This window comes from Pseudophryne corroboree, chromosome 1 (assembly GCF_028390025.1).
Source record: "Pseudophryne corroboree isolate aPseCor3 chromosome 1, aPseCor3.hap2, whole genome shotgun sequence".
In the NCBI taxonomy this organism is placed as follows: domain Eukaryota; kingdom Metazoa; phylum Chordata; class Amphibia; order Anura; family Myobatrachidae; genus Pseudophryne; species Pseudophryne corroboree.
Window position 1 is genome coordinate 369,417,913 of NC_086444.1, and position 19,754 is coordinate 369,437,666.

At 48.8% G+C, this 19,754-nt stretch overlaps 1 protein-coding gene across 1 annotated transcript in view; it reads left to right on the forward strand.

The window, feature by feature from the left end:
• Nucleotides 1-1,137: 1,137 nt before the first annotated feature.
• The window catches only part of GUCD1 (guanylyl cyclase domain containing 1), a 37,414-nt gene continuing 18,797 nt past the window's right edge, over nt 1,138-19,754 (forward strand). The window contains exon 1 of the mRNA XM_063913040.1: nt 1,138-1,385. Coding sequence (XP_063769110.1) covers nt 1,328-1,385 — 58 coding nt within the window. The 5' untranslated portion in view covers nt 1,138-1,327. The remainder of the gene's footprint in view (nt 1,386-19,754) is intronic.

Genomic DNA, 19,754 nt, shown 5'->3' on the forward strand with positions numbered 1-19,754 from the left:
TTTAGTTACAAGCATGTTTAACAACGTGGAAAATGTAGCCCAAGGTGGGTCTTGTGATGCCCCATGTGCTACCGACCCACTCGGGGGTAAGGAACCCCCTGTACCTGAACTCACAGCTGCCAGATTATCCTCCGTTACGTCTGCGGCCTCACAACCATGCAGTATGGTAGAAGCCCCAACGTCGTTGCCACGTGTAGCAGACATATCTATGTGCACAATAATGGGCAACCTGGTACAAAATGTAGCAGCACTATACCTATCAAGAACTCTCAGAAAAGGTGCCAAAGATAGCACAGACCGAGAGTCCAAGAGATATAGATTATATGGTGACTATAAATCACAAGTAAAAATACACCGTCAGTATATCTTGTGATACAATCCTATATTAAACATAAAAGAAAAACCTGAAACACTTGGCTCCCTCAGGTATAGCAATATAGGAATAGCCCACTGAGTGAAATATCCTGCAATAAGACAACCACGCAGCAGCTACATGCACACACGTATATAGGGGGTAATTCCGAGTTGATCGCAGCATCAAATTTGTTAGCAGTTGGGCAAAACCATTTGCACTGCAGGTGTGGCAGATATAACATTTGCAGAGAGAGTTAGATTTGGGTGGGGTGTGTTCAAACGGAAATCTAAATTGCAGTGTAAAAATAAAGCAGCCAGTATTTACCCTGCACAGCAACAAAATAACCCACCCAAATCTAACTCTCTCTGCAAATGTTATATCTGCAAATGTTATATCTGCCCCCCCTGCAGTGCACATGGTTTTGTCGACCTTGAAAACATGTTGACCTGGTGACTTTCGACCTATAGTTGTCGACCTAGGCACTGTCGAGCTTCAGACCGGATTCCCCACAAAAGAGTCTACTAGTGCCTACAGCGATATATTTATAAGTAGAGGGAGCCCCTAGAGAACCATGCCACAATACAGAACTTTAGTCAAGCTTTCAAAGCCACACATGAACTATGCAGATATACGTGACTGTCAGCTGCAAACATCTGTTTCCGCAAATGATGTATTATCCAGCACCGCATACACTGCTCCCCCCCTGCTCAGCTGCAATTTACAGTACAACAACAACGCAGCAGCAGCCGGTTACCCCCCGCAACAGCCACCGCCCAGGGAGGATTCGTCTTTAGGCTAGCAGGCGGCGCTGGCTCCTCCCTAACCTGAGGACGCGCCGGGCTGTGGGCGTTGTCTTTCTATATCCGGACGGGGATACCGGCTGTGTACTGCTCATGCTCCGCCCCGGATACACAGCCGGTGGGCAGAATCCGGTATGAGGGAACCCCGGCTCCGGGACACTGCGATGCCGTCATGAAGAGCCCTGGAAACGGTGACCCTGCTGGGGGCAAGGCCGCGCTCCAGTCGCCCGGTACTCCAGACACTGACAGCCCATAATTACCCGCACACGCCACATTTTACTCACAATTTTTGGTCCCTTACTCTCTAACCCCCTACTGACTGCAGCACCATCCCTAACCCTATACTCTACCTTACTGACTGCACCCCATCCCTACCCATATACTCTAACCCCCTTACTGCATCATCCTAACCTTACTGACTGCACCTCTGTACTGTAATCCCCTGCTGACTGCACCACCATCCCTATTCTCTAGCCTCCTAACTGCAACATCCCTACCCCTATACTCTAACCCCCTACTGACTGCAGCACCAACCCTACCCATATACTCGAACACGCTTACTGCACCTCTGTACTGTAACCCCCTGCTGACTGCACCACCATCACCATCCCTATACTGTAAACCCCTTACTGCACCATCCCTACCACTATACTCTTACCCCTACTGACTGCACCCCTATCACCACTCACATATTGTAATCCCCTTCACCTCTAAGCTGTTACCCCCTACTGACTGAACCACCATCACTGTCATTATTCCTATACTCTAACCTCCTTACTGCACCATCCATACCCATATACACTAATCCCCTACTGACTGCACCACCATCACCCCTATACTCTAACCTTACTGCACCTTTATACTGTTACCCCCTACTGACTGCACCACCATCACCCCTATACTCTAACCCCCTTACTGCACCATCCCTACCTCTATACACCTACCTCCCCTACTGACTGCACCGTCCAGACCTTTTATGATCTACACCCCTCCTCCACTGATTGCATCCCTATCACTCCTTGACTCTGACTACTGAACAACAGGTTTTGTCCATTTTTCCAGTGTTTGGGAGCAAATGTTTGTTTGTCATTTGCTCTCATCCATTACCAGAGATTCTTTCCAACCAGTCAGATCTGGCAGATTATCTACCAGATAATTTAATAGTGTACGTCCAGCATAAGCCCCTACTGACTGCATCATCATCCCACTTATACTCTCACACCCCTACTGACTTTACCATCACCCTTATTCTCTGACCCCCTACTAACTGAATTACCTTTACACTGTAACCCCCTACTGGCTGCACCGCTATTAACTTCATGCACTGACCTCCCTACTGGCTACACTACTATACCTTTAAATTCTAACCCTCTCTACTGACTGCAACATTATCACCCTTATACCTTGACCCCCACCCCTTACCCCTCCTACCTACTGCATTACCTTCACCTTTATACTCCGACATTCTAATGACTGCACTACCATCACCTTTATACTCTGACCTCACTGTACTTAATGTACTGCCTTCACCTCTATACCATAGCCCAACCCTACTGACTGCACCACCATCAGTGTTATACTGTAGCACCCCTCAACTGACTGCTCCCTCTTCACTGTTCTCCTCTAACCCCCTTAGTGACTGCTTACCCTCACCTTCTGTCAGGAACTGCTCCTCCTCCCTTACTGTGTTGCTCATTTCTGGATCCTGGCTGCTGTAATTTCTCTTATCATATGCATGAGTTTTTGGCTTTACTCTATATCTCTGTTTTACTTAAGTTACTCATGGGTTTTAAAAAAAGGCATAGCTTTGTATTGTGCTTGCAGACCTTTTCATTAAATGAGGTGAAATTTATAAACCTCCAGTGTAGTAAATATTCATGCACATAGGCGTGCGCACGGGAAGTTCCTGGTGCGCACAGGCACCCCATAATCATGTCCAGCCCCCACCTAACGTGCAGATCGATCTGCCAGTGTCCGTTCTAAACTTGGCGTCGGCAGCCAGCCAATCAGAGATTGCGGACCTGCCATGGTGGCTCTTGATTGGCTGCCGGACCAAGAGCTTTGATAGGCTGACGGCCGGTGCCATGTTTCAACTGGTTGCTGCCGCAGGAGGGCTTCGGTCAGTAAGGAGCGGGATTTAGAAATTAGAGAGACGCCCCCTAAATCTCCCATACTTTACAGATTGACCCACTCAAAAACAGGGTGTAGATGATGTAGGAAGTGTGTGTGAAAGGGGTGTGTGTGGGGGAAGGGGTGCATATGCTCCTCGGCTCACCATTTGCTAGTTCCGCCACTGGGTCAGGGATAGGTTGGGGAAGTGTAAGCAGCGATACGGTGCAGTGGCAGCTAGGGCTCAGGGTTATGGCATAGTAGACACAGTACCAGCTGATTTCATTTTATTTCTCTGGGGTGTACATCTACGTTATTAGGAACCAGAGAGAAATAAGATTAAGCTATGCGATTTTACTGAGAGAATGTAAAATAGGGCTAGACACGCCCAAAAGGCAGTGCTAGAGACGTCTAAAAGGCGATTCTAGACACGCCCTTCCTGCGGTGCACCCCCTAATAAAATTAGCTGCGCACGCCTAAGCTCATGCAGTACTATCAACATCATTGAGAGGCTGTGTTGAGTATGTTTGCCTGTATTATAGAAGCGTGTAGATTTGAGGACTAGCTGTTCGTTGAACTATGATGATATTCACTATTTTTAAATGATGCATGCCAGAGTGACCTCAACAAAACTGGATGGAAATTGGATATTTAGGACCTCATTTACAGGCATGTTTAATAATATTATTTCTCTATCGTCCTAAGTGGATGCTGGGGTTCCTGAAAGGACCATGGGGAATAGCGGCTCCGCAGGAGACAGGGCACAAAAGTAAAGCTTTTACAGGTCAGGTGGTGTGTACTGGCTCCTCCCCCTATGACCCTCCTCCAGACTCCAGTTAGATTTTTGTGCCCGGCCGAGAAGGGTGCAATTCTAGGTGGCTCTCATAAAGAGCTGCTTAGAGAGTTTAGCTTAGGTTTTTTATTTTACAGTGAGTCCTGCTGGCAACAGGATCACTGCAACGAGGGACAGAGGGGAGAAGAAGTGAACTCACCTGCGTGCAGGATGGATTGGCTTCTTGGCTACTGGACATGAAGCTCCAGAGGGACGATCACAGGTACAGCCTGGATGGTCACCGGAGCCACGCCGCCGGCCCCCTCACAGATGCTGAAGCAAGAAGAGGTCCAGAATCGGCGGCTGAAGACTCCTGCAGTCTTCTTAAGGTAGCGCACAGCACTGCAGCTGTGCGCCATTTTCCTCTCAGCACACTTCACACGGCAGTCACTGAGGGTGCAGGGCGCTGGGGGGGGAGCGCCCTGGGAGGCAAATGAAAACCTTTAAAAAGGCTAAAAATACCTCACATATAGCCCCAGAGGCTATATGGAGATATTTACCCCTGCCTAAATGTACTAAATAGCGGGAGACGAGCCCGCCGGAAAAGGGGCGGGGCCTATCTCCTCAGCACACGGCGCCATTTTCTGTCACAGCTCCGCTGGTCAGGAAGGCTCCCAGGTCTCTCCCCTGCACTGCACTACAGAAACAGGGTATAACAGAGAGGGGGGGCAAAATAAATGGCTATATATATATATTAATATAAAAGCAGCTATAAGGGAGCACTTAATCATAAGGCTATCCCTGTCATATATAGCGCTTTTTGGTGTGTGCTGGCAGACTCTCCCTCTGTCTCCCCAAAGGGCTAGTGGGTCCTGTCTTCGTATAGAGCATTCCCTGTGTGTCTGCTGTGTGTCGGTACGTGTGTGTCGACATGTATGAGGACGTTATTGGTGTGGAGGCGGAGCAATTGCCAAATATGAGGATGTCACCTCCTAGGGGGTCGACACCAGAATGGATGCCTTTATTTGTGGAATTACGGGATAGCGTCAACTCGCTTAAGCAGTCGTTTGCCGACATGAGGCGGCCGGACACTCAATTAGTGCCTGTCCAGGCGCCTCTAACACCGTCAGGGGCTGTAAAACGCCCCTTGCCTCAGTCGGTCGACACAGACCCAGACACAGGCACTGATTCCGGTGGTGAAGGTGACAAATCAACCGTATTTTCCAGTAGGGCCACACGTTATATGATTTTGGCAATAAAGGAGATGTTACATTTAGCTGATACTACAGGTACCACTAAACAGGGTATTATGTGGGGTGTGAAAAAACTACCAGTAGTTTTTACCGAATCAGAAGAATTAAATGACGTGTGTGATGAAGCGTGGGGTGCCCCGATTAAAAACTGCTAATTTCAAAGAAGTTATTGGCTTTATACCCTTTCCCGCCAGAGGTTAGGGAGCGCTGGGAAACACCTCCTAGGGTGGACAAAGCGCTAACACGCTTATCAAAACAAGTGGCGTTACCCTCTCCTGAGACGGCCGCACTTAAAGATCCATCAGATAGGAGGATGGAAAATATCCAAAAAGGTATATACACACATGCAGGTGTTATACTACGACCAGCTATTGCGACTGCCTGGATGTGCAGTGCTGGGGTAGTTTGGTCAGAGTCCCTGATCGAAAATATTGATACCCTGGACAGGGACAATATTTTACTGTCGTTAGAACAAATAAAGGATGCATTTCTTTATATGCGTGATGCACAGAGAGATATCTGCACACTGGCATCACGGGTAAGTGCTATGTCCATTTCGGCCAGAAGAGCTTTATGGACACGACAGTGGACAGGCGATGCGTAGAGGAGTTATTTGGGGTCGGTCTATCGGATTTGGTGGCCACGGCTACGGCCGGGAAATCCACCTTTCTACCTCAAGTCACTCTCCAACAGAAAAAGGCACCGACCTTTCAACCGCAGCCCTTTCATTCCTTTAAAAATAAGAGAGCAAAGGGCTATTCATATCTGCCACGAGGCAGAGGACGAGGGAAGAGACAGCAACAGGCAGCTCCTTCCCAGGAACAGAAGCCCTCCCCGGCTTCTACAAAAGCCTCAGCATGACGCTGGGGCTTCGCAAGCGGACTCGGGGGCGGTAGGCGGTCGTCTCAAAAATTACAGCGCGCAGTGGGCTCACTCGCAGGTAAATCCCTGGATCCTGCAGATAATATCTCAGGGGTACAGGTTGAAATTAGAGACAGAGCCACCTCGCCGTTTCCTGAAGTCTGCTTTACCAACGTCCCCCTCAGAAAGGGAGACGGTTTTGGAAGCCATTCACAAGCTGTATTCTCAGCAGGTGATAGTCAAGGTACCTCTTCTACAACAAGGGAAGGGGTATTATTCCACTCTTTTTGTGGTACCGAAGCCGGATGGCTCGGTAAGGCCTATTCTAAATCTGAAGTCCTTGAACCTGTACATAAAGAAGTTCAAGTTCAAGATGGAGTCACTCAGAGCAGTGATAGCGAACCTGGAAGAAGGGGACTTTATGGTATCCTTGGACATCAAGGATGCGTATCTCCACGTTCCAATTACCCCTCACACCAGGGGTACCTCAGGTTCGTTGTACAAAACTGTCACTATCAGTTTCAGACGCTGCCGTTTGGTTTGTCCACGGCACCTCGGGTCTTTACAAAGGTAATGGCCGAGATAATATTTCTTCTTCGAAGAAAAGGCGTATTAATTATCCCATACTTGGACGATCTCCTAATAAGGGCAAGGTCCAGAGAACAGCTAGAGATGGGTTTAGCACTATCTCAAGAGGTGCTAAAGCAGCACGGATGGATTCTGAATATTCCAAAATCCCAATTAATGCCGACAACTCGTCTGCTGTTCCTGGGGATGATTCTGGACACAGTTCAGAAAAAGGTTTTTCTTCCCGAAGAAAAAGCCAAGGAGTTATCTGACCTGGTCAGGAACCTCCTAAAACCAGGAAAGGTGTCTGTACATCAATGCACAAGAGTCCTGGGAAAAAATGGTAGCTTCTTACGAAGCAATCCCTTTCGGCAGATTCCATGCAAAGGGAGCTGCTGGACAAATGGTCAGGGTCGCATCTTCAGATGCACCTGCGGATAACCCTGTCGCCGAGGACAAGGGTATCCCTTCTGTGGTGGTTGCAGGAGGCTCATCTATTGGAGGGCCGCAGATTCGGCATGCAGGATTGGATCCTGGTGACCACGGATGCCAGCCTGAGAGGCTGGGGAGCAGTCACACAGGGAAAAAATTTCCAGGGAGTGTGGTCGAGCCTGAAAAAGTCTCTTCACATAAGCATTCTGGAACTAAGAGCAATCTACAATGCTCTAAGCCAGGCGGAACCTCTGCTTCAAGGAAGACCGGTGTTGATCCAGTCGGACAACATCACGGCAGTCGCCCATGTAAACAGACAGGGCGGCACAAGAAGCAGGAGGGCAATGGCAGAAGCTGCCAGGATCCTTCGCTGGGCGGAGAATCACGTGATAGCACTGTCAGCAGTATTCATCCCGGGCGTGGACAACTGGGAAGCAGACTTCCTCAGCAGACACGACCTTCACCCGGGAGAGTGGGGACTTCATCCAGAAGTTTTCCACATGCTATTAAACCGTTGGGTAAAACCAATGGTGGACATGATGGCGTCTCGCCTCAACAAAACACTGGACAGGTATTGCGCCAGGTCAAGAGATCCGCAGGCAATAGCTGTGGACGCGCTGGTAACACCTTGGGTGTACCAGTCGGTATATGTGTTTCCTCCTCTGCCTCTCATACCAAAGGTATTGAGGATTATACGGCAAAGAGGAGTAAGACTAGTGGCTCCGGATTGGCCAAGAAGGACTTGGTACCCGGAACTTCAAGAGATGGTCACGGACGATCCGTGGCCTCTACTTCTGAGAAGGGACCTGCTTCAGCAGGGTCCTTGTCTTTTTCAAGACTTACCGCGGCTGCGTTTGACGGCATGGCGTTTGAATGCCAGATCCTAAAAGGAAAAGGCATTCCAGAAGAAGTCATTCCTACCTTGATAAAGGCAAGGTAGGAAGTCACCGCGAAGCTTTATCGCCGTATTGGGCGAAAATATGTTGCGTGGTGCGAGCAGCGGAGTGCTCCGATGGAGGAATTTCAACTGGGTCGTTTTCCTACATTTCCTGCAATCAGGATTGTCTTTGGGTCTCAAATTGGGATCTATTAAGGTTCAAATTTCAGCCCTATCAATATTCTTCCAAAAAGAATTGGCCTCGGTCCCTAAGGTCCAGATTTTTATCAAAGGAGTACTGCATATACAGCCTCCTGTGGTGCCTAAGGTGGCACCGTGGGATCTAAATGTAGTTTTAGATTTCCTCAAATCCAATTGGTTTGAACCACTAAAGAATGTGGATTTGAAATATCTCACATGGAAAGTGACTGTTACTGGCCCTGGCTTCGGCCGGGAGAGTATCTGAACTGGCGGCTTTGTTTTATAAAAGCACTTATTTAATTTTCCATTCGACATAGGGCAGAGCTGCGGACGCGTCCGCATTTTCTCCCTAAGGTGGTATCAGCGTTTCACCTGAACCAGCCTATTGTAGTGCCTGCGGCTACAGACGACTTGAAGGACTCCAAGTTGTTGGACGTTGTCAGAGCCTTAAAAATATACATTTAAAGGACGGCTGGAGTCAGAAAATCTGACTCGCTGTTTATACTGTATGCACCCAACAAGTTGGGTGCACCTGCTTCTAAGCAGTCGATTGCTCGTTGGATTTGTAACAAAATTCAACTTGTACATTCTGTGGCAGGCCTGCCACAGCCTAAATCTGTTAAGGCCCATTCCGCAAGGAAGGTGGGCTCATCTTGGGCGGCTGCCCGAGGGGTCTCGGCATTACAACTCTGCCGAGCAGCTACGTGGTCAGGGGAGAACACGTTTGTAAATTTTTGCAAATTTGATACCCTGGCAAAGGAGGACCTGGAGTTCTCTCATTCGGTGCTGCAGAGTCATCCGCACTCTCCCGCCCGTTTGGGAGCTTTGGTATAATCCCCATGGTCCTTTCAGGAACCCCAGCATCCACTTAGGACGATAGAGAAAATAAGAATTTACTTACCGATAATTCTATTTCTCGGAGTCCGTAGTGGATGCTGGGCGCCCATCCCAAGTGCGGATTATCTGCAATACTTGTACATAGTTATTGTTAACTAATTCGGGTTATTGTTTAGGAAGCCATCTTTCAGAGGCTCCTCTGTTATCATACTGTTAACTGGGTTTAGATCACAAGTTGTACGGTGTGATTGGTGTGGCTGGTATGAGTCTTACCCGGGATTCAAAATCCTCCCTTATTGTGTACGCTCGTCCGGGCACAGTACCTAACTGGAGTCTGGAGGAGGGTCATAGGGGGAGGAGCCAGTACACACCACCTGACCTGTAAAAGCTTTACTTTTGTGCCCTGTCTCCTGCGGAGCCGCTATTCCCCATGGTCCTTTCAGGAACCCCAGCATCCACTACGGACTCCGAGAAATAGAATTATCGGTAAGTAAATTCTTATTTCTCTTACGTCCTAGAGGATGCTGGGGACTCCGTAAGGACCATGGGGAATAGACGGGCTCTGCAGGAGACATGGGCACTAAAAAGAACTTTAGGTATGGGTGTGCACTGGCTCCTCCCTCTATGCCCCTCCTCCAGACCTCAGTTTAATACTGTGCCCAGAGGAGACTGGGTGCACTACAGGGAGCTCTCCTGAGCTTCCTGGAATAAAAGTATTTTGTTAGGTTTTTTATGTTCAGGGAGACCTGCTGGCAACAGTCTCCCTGCATCGTGGGACTGAGGAGAGAGAAGCAGACCTACTTAAATGTTAGGCTCTGCTTCTTAGGCTACTGGACACCATTAGTTCAAGGAGGGAGTCAGAACGCAGGTCTCCCCTCGCGGTTCGTCCCCGAGCCGCGCCGCCGTCCTCCTCGCAGAGCCGGAAGATAGAAGCCGGGTGAGTATGAGAAGATAGAAGACTTCAGAGCTTCACTGAGGTAATGCGCAGCGGTAACGCTGCACGCCATTGCTCCCACACAGAACACACACAGCGCACACTGTTGGGCGCAGGGGGGGCGCCCTGGGCAGCAATGTTAAAACCTCTGGGTCTTGCTAAATACTGTATATACACTTGGTTGTGGTATATTTAAGAGATCCCCGCCAGTTTGTTTAAAATAGAGCGGGACCGAAGCCCGCCGGTGAGGGGGCGGAGCTTGTCCCTCAGCACTCACCAGCGCCATTTTCCTCCACAGCACACGCTGAGAAGCTGGCTCCCCGGACTCTCCCCTGCTGATCACCGGTGACAGAGGTTTTTTAAAGAAGGGGGGGGGGAGCACTTATTTGGCGCAGTACATATATATAATAAAAAGCGCTTTATCTGGGTATTTTTTTACCAAGGTTATTGGCGCTGGGTGTGTGCTGGCAGACTCTCTCTGTCTCTCCATAGGGCCTTGTGGGGGAACTGTCTCCAGATTAGAGATTTCCCTGAGTGTGTGGGGTGTCGGTACGTGCGTGTTGGCATGTCTGAAGCGGAAGGCTCTTCTGGGGATGAGTGTGGTGACACCTGACTGGTTGGATATGTGGAATATTTTAAATGCAAATGTGAATTTATTGCACAAACGGTTGGACAAAGCAGAGTCCAGGGAATGTACAGGGGGTCATACCCTGCCTTTTCCTATGTCACAGGGGCCTTCTGGGTCTCAAAAACGCCCACTTTCTCCAGTAGTAGACACTGATACCGACACGGATTCTGACTCCAGTGTCGACTATGATGATGCGAGGTTGCAGCCAAAATTGGCTAAAAGTATTCATTATATGATTATTGCTAGAAGGGATGTGCTACATATCACAGATGACCCCTCTGTACCTAACACGAGGGTCCACATGTTTAAAGAAAAGAAGCCTGAGGTTACTTTTCCCCCTTCATATGAACTAAATGAGTTATTTGAGAGTGCTTGGGGAAACTCCAGACAAGAAACTGCAGATTCCCAAAAGGATTCTTATGGCGTATCCTTTCCTGATTAAGGACAGGATACGGTGGGAATCCTCCCCAAGGGTGGACAAAGCGTTGACACTCCTTTCCAAAAAGGTGGCGCTGCCGTCTCAGGATACCGCAACCCTCAGGGATCCTGCTGATCGCAAGCAGGAGACTACCTTGAAGTCAATTTACACATACTGGTACATTACTCAGACCGCCAATAGCGTCGGCTTGGGTTTGTAGTGCTGTAATAGCGTGGACTGATACCTTATCTGCTGATATTGATACGATGGATAAGGAAACTATTTTATTGACCCTGGGTCATATTAAGGATGTGGTCCTTTATATGAGAGATGCTCAGAGGGATGTGGGCATACTGGGTTCCAGAGCGAACGCTATGGCGATTTCTGCCAGGCGAGCCCTGTGGGCCCGACAGTGGACGGGTGATGCCGACTCGAAACGGCATATGGAGGTTTTGCCTTACAAAGGTGAGGAATTGTTTGGGGAAGGTCTCACGGACCTAGTTTCCACAGCTACTGCAGGTAAATCAAATTTTTTACCTTATGTTTCCTCACAGCCTAAGAAAGCGCCACATTATCAGATGCAGTCCTTTCGGTCGCATAAATCCAAGAGAGCTCGGGGATCTACCTTTCATGCCAGAGGTAAGGGCAAGGGGAAAAAGCTGCCAGCTACAGCCAGTTCCCAGGAACAGAAGTCCTCCCCGGCTTCTACTAAATCCACCACATGACGCTGGGGCTGCGTTGAGGGAGCCCGCCCCAGTGGGGGCACATCTTCGACTTTTCAGCCATGTCTGGGTTCACTCTCAGGTGGATCCCTGGGCAATAGACATTGTTTCCCAGGGGTACAGGCTGGAATTCGAAGAGGTGCCTCCTCGCCGGTTTTTCAAATCGGCGCTGCCGGCTTCTTATCCGGAGAGGGAGGTAGTTTTAGCGGCAATTCAAAAATTGTGCCTTCAACAAGTGGTGGTCAAAGTTCCCCTGCTTCAGCAAGGGATGGGCTATTATTCAACCCTGTTTGTGGTCCCGAAGCCGGACGGTTCGGTCAGACCCATTCTGAATTTAAAATCCTTAAACCTATACTTAAAGAGGTTCAAGTTCAAGATGGAATCGCTCAGAGCGGTCATCGCCAGCCTGGAAGGGGGGGGATTATATGGTGTCCCTAGACATAAAGGATGCATACCTTCATGTCCCCATATATCCACCATATCAGGTGTTCCTGAGGGTTGTTGTGCAGGATTGTCATTACCAATTTCAGACGTTTGCCGTTTGGGCTTTCCACGGCCCCGAGGATTTTTACCAAATTAATGGCAGAAATGATGGTGCTCCTGCGCAAGCAGGGTGTCACAATTATCCCATACTTGGACGGAGATCGAGAGAACAGCATATCACTCTCCCTGAGGGTGTTGCAACAGCACGGCTGGATTCTCAATCTCCCGAAGTCACAGTTAGTTTCAACGACCCGATTGCCTTTCTTAGTCATGATTCTGGACACGGAACAAAAGATGGTCTTTCTCCCGATGGAAAAGGCCCAGGAACTTCAGGACTTGGTCAGGGACCTGTTGAAGCCAGAAAGGGTGTCTGTGCATCACTGCACTCGAGTTCTGGGAAAAATGGTGGCGTCTTACGAGGCCATTCCATTCGGCAGGTTCCATGCGAGGACTTTTCAATGGGACCTTCTGGACAAGTGGTCCGGATCACATCTACAGATTCATCAAATGATCAGCCTGTCCCCCAGGGCCAGGGTATCTCTCTTGTGGTGGCTGCAGAGTGCTCACCTTCTAGAGCAGGCTTTTTCAACCAGTGTGCCGTGGCACACTAGTGTGCCCCGACCAGTTGCAAGGTGTGCCGCGGAGCCAGAGCAGCTTCCTGCACCTTCAGAGTGAACTGTTGGCCCGGGATCTTCTTAGAGGATCAGTCATGCCCCGGTCGTGACCTATGCCTTGAAGACGCGCAGTGTGATATCATAGGTCACAGCCACCGCGTCTCACTACGCAGCCAGCCCACCCGCCTGCATACACATCTTCCAGTTCCTGCCTGCATTCACAGCTTTCCCTGCCTACCCACATCCACACCTACCCGACCACCCGCTGCTCAGTATTCGCAGCACTCCACTATGAACAACCCTCGCCACTGAGGGACAGGGAGGAGGACAGCTGACCGGTAGGGGATAATATTTGTTATGTTACTTCTCCTGTGGGGAGCAATAGGATTTATGTGGGGAGAATAAGGATTTATGGGGTGAAATAATATGAATAATTCATGTGGGGAGCAATAGGATTCATGTGGGGAGCAATGTGATTAATTTATGTGGGGAGCAATCGGATTTATGTATTGAGCAACATGATTTATGTGGGGAGCAATGTGATTGTTTTTTCTGTGTAGGCCAATGTATGTGTGGATTTTTGTTTTACTGTGGGGAACTGATGGTGTGCCTTGGCAATTTTAAAATATTGTTCGGTGTGCCGCGAGTAAAAAAAGGTTGAAAATCACTGTTCTAGAGGGTTGCAGGTTCTGCATTCAGGACTGGGTTCTGGTAACCACGGACGCGAGCCTCCGAGGCTGGGGAGCAGTCACGCAGGGAAGAAACTTCCAGGGTCTGTGGTCAAGCCAGGAAGCTTGTCTGCACATAAATGTGCTGGAATTAAGGGCCATATACTACGGCCTTCGGCAAGCAGAGACCTTACTTCGAGGTCTACCGGTTCTGATTCAGTCAGACAACATCACAGCAGTGGCTCATGTAAACCGCCAAGGCGGCACAAGGAGCGGAGTCGCAATGGCAGAAGCCTCAAAGATTCTTCGATGGGCGGAGAGTCATGTCAGCGCTCAGACAGCAGTCTTCATTCCGGGAGTGGACAACTGGGAAGCAGACTTCCTAAGCTTGCATGATCTGCATCCCGGGGAGTGGGGACTTCATCAGGAAGTCTTCGCAGAAATTGCAAGTCAGTGGGGTCTGCCTCAAATAGACATGATGGCATCACGCCTCAACAGGAAACTTCCGAGATATTGCGCCAGGTCAAGGGACCCTCAGGCGGTTGCAGTGGACACACTGGTGACACCGTGGGTGTTTCAGTCGGTCTATGGCCCTCATTCTGAGTTGTTCGCTCGCTAGCCGCTTTTCGCAGCAGTGCACACTCTAAGCCGCCGCACTCTGGGAGTGAATCTTAGATTAGCAGAATTGCGAACGAAAGATTCGCAAAATTGCGAATAGAGATTTCTTAGCAGTTTCTTCTTTTTTTTTTTTTTTTTTTTTTTTTTTTTTTTTGTATAATCTGTTTTTATTGAAAAGAATACAGACTTGTACCAACATGTAAACACGTATGAACACGTCAACAGTCAACGGCATAATAAAGTGTCGTACATAAACAAAATTGTAGCCGTGTGTTCAATATATCCAAAGTCTGCACTAACATTTTTGAGATAAGGAACATTAAAAGAACACAGATACAGAACGAGAAAAAGGAAAATAACAGAGAAGAAAGGTGACCGAGCCGAGAATGCAGAGAAGAGGAGGGAAGAATATGCAACATGAACCGATATATTCAAACATGTTAGCCCGGGACAGATGCCGGATAACAAACAACAAATAGGCTCCCACCTCCCATCTCATTTCATAGAAGAAATACAAGTCTTGTACGACTCAGAGGTCTTATATTTTATCCAAGGCACCCACGTAGCAATAACCTCGGACCGTCTATCCCCAGCACTCAGTAATATATCTTCCATATTCATGTAATAGTCTAGTCTGGAGAACCAGGTATACCGTGTAGGAGGACTAGAGGACCATCCACAGAGTGGGAATTACCACCCGTGCGGCATTGCCAAGGTGTCGTAGTAGAGATGACTTATAGGTAGAGAGTGGGGTAGTGGAATGGTTCAACAACCAAAAAGCCTGGTCAGATGGGACAGGAGCATGTAGGATAACACCGGAAATGGAAATTACATCACCCCAGAAAGTTTTAATAAGGGGACAGGTCCACCAGATGTGCAACGAAGAGCCTAGGTCTTTATGGCATCTCCAGCAGGCAGGAGAGTTAGATGGGGAAATGGCGTGGAGGAGGGTAGGGTGCCTGTACCATCTCATCAGAATCTTATATTGTGTTTCTCTGACCTGTATGCATATGGAACTCCTATGGGCTTTAAGAAAAATAGAGTCCCAATCCCTGTCTGAGAGTGAGATGTTCAGATCTCTTTCCCATTTCTGGGTGAAAAGAGGAGGGGTCAAGGAGTCAGACGCACACAGGAGCTTATACAAGGTAGACACAGTATGTACGGGGTTTAGGGGCGCAATACACATCTTTTCAAATGTGGTCAGCTCCCGGGACGCCTGACGGTATATATTATCCGTGTATAGGAAGTGTCGAACCTGTAAGAACTTCCAGAAGTCTGCCTGCGGGATCTCCCATTTTGCTCGAATCTCCGAGAATTGCTTAATCCCGGACGGGTGAACTAGCTGACCTACCCTAAAAAGTCCCTCCAGCGCCCAGTTTTGGTAATACCCCAGAGAGAGGCCAGGTGGGAAAGTCGGGTTGCTCAAAAAGGAGGTAAGGGGGCCAAAGACAGAGGAGATGTACGATCGTCGTCTTATCCCTCTCCAAAAGGAGAGCGTAGGAGAAACAGTCGGGTGAGGATGCAGGAGTTTGGGTAAGGTCAGGAGCCAAGGGAAAATTTCAGGGTACAGCTGAACACATAGGCCCTCCAAGACCACCCATTGTTTGACCTCCCGACTCCTGGTCCAATCCAAGACCCTGTTTAAGAGGATTGCATGGTAATAGGTTTTAATATCTGGGAGTTGAAACCCACCTTTTTTAGGCGGGTGAGTCAGAACGAATCTACCAATTCTGGGCCTCTTACGGCGCCAAATAAATTGTTGGATCAAGGATCTTACGGTCTGGAACCAGGAGTCCGGGATTCGAATTGGTAAGGTCTGGAGGAGATAGAGCAATTTGGGTAATGTGTTCATTTTTACCACATTGATTCTGCCTAGCCACGAAAGATTATGGTGTTGCCATCTGCAATAATCATTTCTAATGGCCTGGAGAATAGGGTGGAATCCTTAGCAGTTTCTGAGTAGCTCGACACTTACTCTGCCACTGCGATCAGTTTCAGGTCAGTTTCATTCCTGGTTTGACGTCACAAACACACCCAGCGTTCGCCCAGGCACTCCCCCGTTTCTCCAGCCACTCCTGTGTTTTTCCCAGAAACGGCAGCGTTTTTTCACACACTCCCAGAAACACCCACTTCCTGTCAATCACACTCCGATCACCAGAACAAAGAAAAAACCTTGTAATGCCGTGAGTAAAATACCAAACTTCTTAGCAAATTTACTTGACGCAGCCGCAGTGCGAACATTGCGCATGCGCAGTTAGCAGAAAATTGCACCGATGCGAAGAAAAATAACGAGCAAACAACTCGGAATGAGGGCCTATGTGTTCCCTCCTCTTCCTCTCATCTCAAAAAATACTGAGAATCATAAGACGAAGAGGTGTACAGACAATTCTCATTGCTCCAGATTGGCCTCGAAGGGCCTGGTATCCGGATCTGCAGGAAATGCTCACAGAGGATCCTTGGCCTCTTCCTCTCAGGGAAGACCTGTTACAACAAGGGCCTTGTCTGTTCCAGGACGTACCGCGTCTGCGTTTGACGGCATGGCGGTTGAACGTAGGATCCTAGCGGAGAAGGGCATTCCGGATGAGGTCATTCCTACTCTGATAAAGGCTAGGAAGGAGGTGACAGCGAAACATTATCACCGTATATGGAGGAAGTATGTGTCTTGGTGCGAAGCCAGGACTGCTCCTCCGGAAGAATTTCATCTGGGCCGTTTTCTTCACTTCCTGCAAACTGGAGTGAGTTTGGGCCTAAAATTAGGCTCCATTAAGGTTCAGATTTTGGCCCTATCCATTTTCTTTCAAAAGGAATTGGCTTCTCTTCCAGGAGTCCAGACTTTTGTGAAAGGGGTGCGGCATATCCAGCCTCCTTTAGTGCCTCCGGTGGCACCATGGGACCTTAACGTGGTGTTACGTTTCCTTAAGTCTCACTGGTTTGAGCCTCTTCAAACAGTTGAATTGAAGTATCTCACTTGGAAAGTGGTCATGTTGTTGGCCTTGGCTTCGGCACGGCGAGTGTCTGAGTTGGCGGCTTTGTCTCACAAAAGCCCTTATCTGATTTTCCATGTGGATAGAGCTGAGTTGCGGACTCGTCCTCAATTTTTGCCTAAGGTGGTTTCTTCTTTTCATATGAACCAACCTATTGTGGTGCATGTGGCTACAAGGGACGTGGAGGATTCCGCGTCCCTGGATGTGGTCAGGGCATTGAAAATGTATGTGGCCAGAACGGTATCCGTTCACATGGTCGACCATGTTATGGTCGACAGTCATTAGGTCGACCACTATTGGTCGACATTGACATGGTCGACATGGACACATGGTCGACGCATGAAAATGGTCGACATATGAAAAGGTCGACATGAGTTTTTGTGTTTTTTTTTTACTTTTTTTTTTTTTTTTTTTTTTTTCTTTTGGGGAACTTTTCCATACTTTACGATCCACATGGACTACGATTGGAACGGTAAAGTGTGCCGAGCGAAGCAGTAGCGGAGCGAAGGCACCATGCCCGAAGCATGTCGAGCGAAGCGAGCCATGCGAGGGGATGCTGTGCACTAATTGGGGTTCCCAGTCACTTTACGCAAAAAACTACACCAAAAAAAAACAAAAAAAAAAAACTCATGTCGACCTTTTCATGTCGACCATGTCAATGTCGACCAATAGTGGTCGACCTAATGACTGTCGACCATAACATGGTCGACCATTCATACCGGAACCGGCCAGAACGGCTCGGGTTAGGAAAACAGAGGCCCTGTTTGTCCTGTATGCAGCCAACAAGGTTGGCGCTCCTGCTTCAAAGCAGACTATTGCTCGCTGGATCTGTAACACGATTCAGCAGGCTCATGCTACGGCTGGATTGCCGTTCCCAAATTCGGTAAAGGTCCATTCCACTAGGAAGGTGGGCTCTTCTTGGGCGGCTGCCCGAGGTGTCTCGGCATTACAACTTTGCCGAGCAGCTACTTGGTCGGGTTCAAACACCTTTGCAAAGTTCTACAAGTTTGATACCCTGGCTGATGAGGACCTCATGTTTGCTCAATCGGTGCTGCAGAGTCATCCGCACTCTCCCGCCTGGTCTGGAGCTTTGGTATAATTCCCATGGTCCTTACGGAGTCCCCAGCATCCTCTAGGACGTAAGAGAAAATAAGATTTTAAACCTACCGGTAAATCTTTTTCTCCTAGTCCGTAGAGAATGCTGGGCGCCCGTCCCAGTGCGGACTTCACAACTGCAACAAAAAACCCTTGTGCAAGCAATAACTATATACAAGTCTTGCAGAATGAAGTCCGCAATGGGACGGGCGCCCAGCATCCTCTACGGACTAAGAGAAAAAGATTTACCGGTAGGTTTAAAATCTTATTTCTCTAACGTCCTAGTGGATGCTGGGGACTCCGAAAGGACCATGGGGAATAGCGGCTCCGCAGGAGACTGGGCACAAAGTAAAAGCTTTAGGACTAGCTGGTGTGCACTGGCTCCTCCCCCTATGACCCTCCTCCAAGCCTCAGTTAAGATTTTGTGCCCGAACGAGAAGGGTGCAATCTAGGTGGCTCTCCTGAGCTGCTTAGAGTAAAAGTTTAAATAGGTTTTTTTATTTTCAGTGAGACCTGCTGGCAACAGGCTCACTGCATCGAGGGACTAAGGGGAGAAGAAGCGAACTCACCTGCGTGCAGAGTGGATTGGGCTTCTTAGGCTACTGGACATTAGCTCCAGAGGGACGATCACAGGCCCAGCCATGGATGGGTCCCGGAGCCGCGCCGCCGGCCCCCTTACAGAGCCAGAAGAGTGAAGAGGTCCGGAAAATCGGCGGCAGAAGACGTCCTGTCTTCAATAAGGTAGCGCACAGCACCGCAGCTGTGCGCCATTGCTCTCAGCACACTTCACACTCCGGTCACTGAGGGTGCAGGGCGCTGGGGGGGGGCGCCCTGGGACGCAATGAAAATACCTTAAATGGCTAAAAATACATCACATATAGCTCCTGGGCTATATGGATGTATTTTAACCCCTGCCAGTTTTCCACAAAAAAGCGGGAGAAAGGCTCCGCCCCTTTTTCGGCGGCCTATCTCCTCAGCACACAAGCGCCATTTTTTCCTCACAGCTCCGTTGGAGGAAGGCTCCCTGACTCTCCCCTGCAGTCCTGCACTACAGAAACAGGGTAAAACAAGAGAGGGGGGGCACTAAATTGGCATATTAATATATACAGCAGCTATATTAGGGAAAAACACTTATATAAGGTTATCCCTGTGTGTGTGTGTGTGTGTGTGTGTGTATATATATATATATATATATATATATATATATATATATATATATATATATATATATATATATATATATATATATAGCGCTCTGGTGTGTGCTGGCAAACTCTCCCTCTGTCTCCCCAAAGGGCTAGTGGGGTCCTGTCCTCTGTCAGAGCATTCCCCGTGTGTGTGCTGTGTGTCGGTACGCTGTGTCGACATGTATGAGGAGGAAAATGGTGTGGAGGCGGAGCAATTGCCTGTGTTAGTGATGTCACCCCCTAGGGAGTCGACACTTGACTGGATGGTCTTATGGAAAGAATTACGTGATAGTGTCAGCACTTTACAAAAGACTGTTGACGACATGAGACAGCCGGCAA